This window comes from Quercus robur, chromosome 3 (genome assembly GCF_932294415.1).
Source record: "Quercus robur chromosome 3, dhQueRobu3.1, whole genome shotgun sequence".
In the NCBI taxonomy this organism is placed as follows: domain Eukaryota; kingdom Viridiplantae; phylum Streptophyta; class Magnoliopsida; order Fagales; family Fagaceae; genus Quercus; species Quercus robur.
The window spans coordinates 38,987,359-38,993,403 of record NC_065536.1 but is presented as its reverse complement, the minus strand read 5'-3'; the positions used below and the strand labels follow the sequence as shown (position 1 = coordinate 38,993,403).

Here is a 6,045-nt window from a genome sequence, read left to right as displayed (position 1 = left end):
ATGGGAGCTAGCCATGGCCAAGTGGTCGCTTCTTCCGATTGACATGTAGAAAGATTATTATGGAACATAATGGTATATCTCTGAAGCATCTTTTCTTTTGTATTGTAGTTCGGTATGATGGTCTCCAAACTGGCATTGTACACTTATGTACTGTTCTCTGTTTTGTCAGAATTTTGACATTCGTTTTATTTGGGTTTATTTACCATATCTTTCCTTTTTCTTTTTCTTTTTTTTTTATAATAAATATGATAGAATTTTAGTATTTGGTGTTCATTCTATATCATTGCTCTTATTATTAGATTAAAATACTAATCAGTTTTTTATGTACATGTGATTCGAATCCCAAAAATTTATTTAACGACAATTTTTTTTTATCAATTGAGTTAATTAAAATCCAAATCTTAAAATCTTATGTCATTGTTTTAATATTTAAAATGTAAAATAATCATAAGTCCATATCCATAACAACTTTTACAATTTTTTGCACAAATAGTTGAGGTGATAAATTATGATGTATATACAATAAAAGTGATATTTGAGGTAGTGATACTACACCAATCATAATTTATCATGTTATGAAAAAACAAATTGTTGTACCTCTATTATTGTTACTATTGATACAATAACCTTCTTGTTAATTATCTATCTTTTAAATATTACACCATTGAAAGTGTCAATGCACTTGTTCGAGGCTCCCTGAAGAGAGAGGGGAGGATGAAAATATAGATTTACAAATAAAAACTAAAGAAAAACACACAAAGATCGAGTTGGGACAATGAGGCCTCAAAAGTACCAAAAAAGTGAGGTCTTGAGATGTCATGTTTGAGTCCTCATTTACCTCACATGGGTGGCCAAGTTTAGTTCAATATAGTTTAAAGCAACAAGCTATAAATTTAAGTGCATATATGTAATTATTGATAAAATAACACTTATTAAATTTCTAAATTATATATGCATTTTATTTAAAATTTCTTTATTGATTTTGAGATATAAAATTGCTAATTAAATTTTTATATATTTTAGCTGTCATCTTTTTTTTTTCTTTTTTCAATTGATAATAACTAGTCTGGTTAATTTTTTGTGATATAAAAACTTTTAATAATAATTTTAATTAACAAAAATTATTTCTGCATAAACAACTACAACAAATAACGTGAGTAAAACTTTGTAAACGATTCATTTATTTCAAAAAAAAAAAATTATATAATTAAGAAATTTCATATTACATATTTATATAGTATTTTGTTATTATTGATGGTGAACTGAAAATTGAACCTACTCCAATTTGTCCATGAGAGTCGTCCAGGTCAAGAAAGCAAGAATGGCTCTACCTAGTATGACAGTCGTCCATAAGCACACGACGGGTCATCCATGAGGAAAACACATGGACGACCCCAGACACTTGGGAAAATTCCAAGAAAGTTTGTCTACAAGAGTTAGTGAATTGAACCACGTGTTACTATTCCAAGTAATGAGTAAAATCCAAGTTCATTGCTACAACTTCTTACTAAGTACTTAACTTCCAATGACGGTTATGAAAGATAAGATTAAATATTCTAACTCCTATAGCGGTTGCGGAAGTTAACCCTGAACCTTCTAACTTCCTCAAAAATAGGGGAAGCTACGAAACAAGTAACCGCTTCAAGTACACACTATATAGACACTCATTCATATCAAATGAAGGTTTTAGACAACTCCTAAAAAGTTGGAATTCCAGAATTTAAGAGAGAAACTAACTTAAGCATTGGAGGGTTCTTGGCCGGTCCGCCCCAGTCACCTTTGATTGTGTGTTTTCCTTTTTAGGCCTTTCAAGCAACTACTAGATCATTGAAGCCCAGAGCATTCAGTCTACTGATTTTTTGTGTAACATTAGTTGGAGCCATCTGTGGGGAAGATTAATTTTGTGTTTTGCAGTTTATCTTTCTCCGACAAAAGGTTGTATGGTTTGGACAAGATCAAGGGCTGCTAGCCCAGGCTACCAAGAGAGTAGAGATGCTTCTAGTAATCCCCACCATGATCGACAGTCAGCACCTGTAATGCAACCGCCTTCCATCCAACATGTACAGTCCATGGTAGCCACCATGGCGGAATTAACCCATCAGAATCAAGAGTTGACTAGGGAGATTAGTCTAAGGAGGCAACACCATGAAAGATACACGAAGGACAAGCCTAGAGTCAAGAAGATAGAGGAGGAAATGTTGAGCCCAAAAGCCAGTCAAGGGGTACTGCTTCACGAAAGGTGCCACACTTGGAGAGGGATATGGATCAGATGAGGAAGTCCATGGACGAGATGTGGGAGAACATGAGAAGGGTGAATCCCATAGATGATTTAGTTCATCGAACAGACTTCCTTTTCACGGCTTCCATCAATAGTCACCCTTTGCCTCCTAAGTTCAAGATGCCTTCCTTAGACTCATATGATGGAACGCGTGACTCTTTTGATCATATCACTACTTTCAAGACTACGATGCACCTTCAAGGGGTTCCAGATGAGATTATGTACGAGGCCTTCCCTACCACCCTCAAAGGGCCAGCACGAGTGTGGTTCAGCAAGATACCTTCGAATATTGTAAGTTCTTTCAAAGAATTAAGTAAGCTGTTTGTCAACAATTTTATCGGAGGACAAAGGCATAAACGTTCATTGTCCAACCTGTTAACCATAAAGCAAGGGGAAAATGAAAGCTTGCAGTCCTTCATTACTCGTTTCAACAAGGAAGCCCTGACGGTGAACGAGATAGACGACAAGTTGTTATTGGTAGCCTTCCATAATGGAGTTAATTCTAATTTATTCATCTATAAGCTTTATGAGCAAGAGCCTCAAACCATGGCTGAACTCGTCCATTTAGCCCAAAACTTCATGAATGTAGAAGATGCAATTATAGCTAAGCAAAGGAAGAGAGTCGAGTGAATGGAAGCAAATCTCTCATGCCATCCTGAGCAGGGTCCTTGTCCAAAGAAGGCATGGGCAGGAGAAAAGATAGATCGAGACAACAAAAAGGCAAGCTCTTCAACACGAAGTCAACAATACATGCCCTTGAACATGCCGCTTGAACAAGTGCTTATGCAAATCAAGGATGATCCTTCCTTGAAGTGGCCGGAAAAAATGAAGGGAAATCCCAACAAGTGCAATAGGAACAAGTATTGCCACTTCCACAGAGACCATAGGCATGACACGGATGAGTGTTTTGATTTGAAGTAGTAGATAGAGAATCTCATCAGGGAAGGAAAATTGAGAAATTTCCTTGGACGAGATCACAAAGATGAGAAGTTGAAGGGAAAGTTAGAAGAGTCGTCACGACCTCTACTTGGAGAAATAAGAGTTATTATAGGAGGGATCTCGATAGGACAATCTTCCAAGCCAAGGAAGACGTACTTGAAGGTAGTGTAAAACATCCAACTTTTAGGATGATCCCCAAGGCAGAGGGTAACAAACGAGTAAGTCATTATGTTCACGGACAAGGATGTTGAAAGGATTCACCACCCACATGACGACGCGATTGTCATCACTTTGCTTATTGCTGATTATATGACCAGAAGGGTGTTGGTGGACAATGGGAGTTCGGCGGATATCTTATATTACCCTGCTTTCCAGCAAATAAGGCTTGGATGAGATCAACTTCGTCCAGTAAATTCACCTTTGGTAGGATTTGGAGGAATGAAAGTACAACCCGTGGGTACCATTACGTTACATGTGGTGGTAGGAACATATCCACAATAGATAACCAAAGAAGTAAATTTTCTTGTCATAGACTATTCAATTTCATACAACGCTATCATTGGAAGACCGAGTTTAAATAGTTGGAAGGCAATAACATCTACTTATCATTTGTTTGTGAAGTTCCCAACATATTACGGAGTGGGTCAAGTGCAAGGAGACCAATTAACTGCCAGAGAATGCTATCTAGCCATGTTAGCCATGGATAAGCACGTGCAGACGATGAGCATAGATGAGAGAAGGGTTACCACGGAGCCCACAGAAGCATTGGAAGATGTTCCTTTGGACAAAAGCAACCTCAAGAAGTTCACAAGGATTGGAACAAGCATGGAAATGAAGACGAAGCAAGACCTTGTCCATTTTTTAAAGAAGAGCATGGATGTATTCGCATAGAGTCATGAGGACATGCCGGGTATTAACCCAAGTGTAATCACTCACCGTTTGAACGTGTATTCTTCCTCTAAGCCTGTGCATCAAAAGAAGTGGGCTTTTGCTCCCAAACGAGATAATGCTATTAAAGAGGAAGTCCAAAAGTTAACCATGGCAAAATTTATCCAAGAAGTTTATTACCCGAATTGGTTAGTTAATGTGGTGATGGTCAAGAAAGCTAATGGCAAGTAGAGGATGTGCGTTGACTTCACTGATTCGAACAAAGCTTGCCCAAAGGATAGCTATCTGTTGCATTGCATTGACCAGTTGGTGGACTTGACTACGGGTCATAAATTGCTAAGTTTTATGGACGCCTTCTCAGGCTATAATCAAATAAGGATGGACGAGGAAGACCAAGAGAAGACATCTTTTGTTACCATCCAAGGTTTGTTTTGCTACAAGGTGATGCCCTTCAGTTTGAAGAACGCGGGAGCAACTTATCAAAGCTGGTTAACCATATGTTCTGTCCACGGATTGGACGAAATGTGGAAGTTTACGTAAATGATATGCTGGTAAAGATTTTGGACGAGGAAAAGCATCTGGACGACCTTCAAGAGACCTTTGATACGCTTAGATGATATAACATGAAATTGAATCCAAGCAAGTGTGCTTTCGGAGTCTTGTCTGGTAAGTTTCTTGGGTTCATGGTTTCACATAGGGGAATTGAGGTGAATCCTGATAAAATCTAGGGTAATACTGAATATAGAGCCACCAAGGAACATCAAAGAAGTCCAATCTCTCACCGGATGAGTTGCTGCCCTTAACAGGTTTGTCTCTAAAGCTACTGACAAGTGCTTGCCATTTTTTAAGATTCTTAAAAAGGCATTTGAAGGGACAGACAAGTGTCAAAAGGCCTTTCAAGTCCTCAAGGCCTACCTCACAGTAGCTCATCTACTAAGCCCATCTATACCAGGTGAAGAATTATATTTGTATTTAATGGTGTCCACACATGCATTGAGCTCAGCGTTGATTAGAGAAGAAGGGAAGATGCGGAAGCCGGTTTATTATACAAGCCGAGAGCTAACAGGGGCAGAAGGTCGATACCCAATGATGGAAAAGCTAGCCTTTGCTTTGGTCATGGCTTCTAGGAAGTTGAGGCATTACTTTCAGGCTCATGTCATAACATCCACTAAAGAAGGCGATGAACAAATTGGAAGCCACAGGACGATTAATCCAATGGGCCATGGAACTTAGTGAGTTTGATATCAGGTACTAACCAAGAAACGCGATAAAAGCACAGGTATTGGCGGATTTCATTGCAGAATTCACTCTCAACCAAGGTGAGCAAGACGAGGTGGATGAAGCTCAAAGGTGGGTCATCAATGTGGATGGCTCATCCACGTTATATGCAGTAGGAATTGGAATTATACTTAAGTCCCCGGAAGGAGATAAGTTGAAATATGCAGCCTGTCTACAATACCAAACCACCAATAATGAGGCTGAATATGAAGCTCTCCTTAAAGGATTGGAATTGGCTAGGTCCTTAGGGACGGAGTCAGTAGTCATCCAAGGGGATTCACAGTTGATTATCAATCATGTGAATGGAATGTGTGAAGCTAAGGAAGATCGGATGAAGAAGTATCTAAGTAGGGTAAAGCAACTTGTCAAAAAATTTAAAGAAGCCAGTTTTGTTTAGCACCCGAGGGAGGAAAGAATGGCTCTAGTTAGTATGACAGTCGTCCATAGGCACACGGGTCGTCCATAAGGAAAACACATGGACAACACTAGACACTTGGGAAAATTCCATGAAAATTTGTCTACAAGAGTTAGTGAATTGAACCACGTGTTACTATTTCAAGGCATGAGTAAAGTCCAGGTTCATTGCTACAACTTCTTACTAAGTACTTAACCTCCAATGACGGTTATGGAAGATAAGATTGAATATTCTAACTCCTATAGTA

At 38.5% G+C, this 6,045-nt stretch overlaps 1 protein-coding gene across 1 annotated transcript; it reads left to right on the top strand.

Moving 5' to 3' along the window:
* The first annotated feature begins 2,260 nt into the window (after nucleotides 1-2,260).
* On the top strand, nucleotides 2,261-2,908 carry LOC126719606 (uncharacterized). Its single transcript, XM_050422139.1, has one exon. It carries the CDS (start codon nucleotides 2,261-2,263, stop codon nucleotides 2,906-2,908), a length of 648 nt encoding a protein of 215 aa, XP_050278096.1.
* Nucleotides 2,909-6,045: the final 3,137 nt, after the last annotated feature.

What these genes read in the sequence shown, in the direction of transcription:
- LOC126719606 (XM_050422139.1), top strand. Translation starts at nt 2,261, where the DNA reads ATGGATCAGATGAGGAAGTCCATGGACGAGATGTGGGAGAACATGAGA.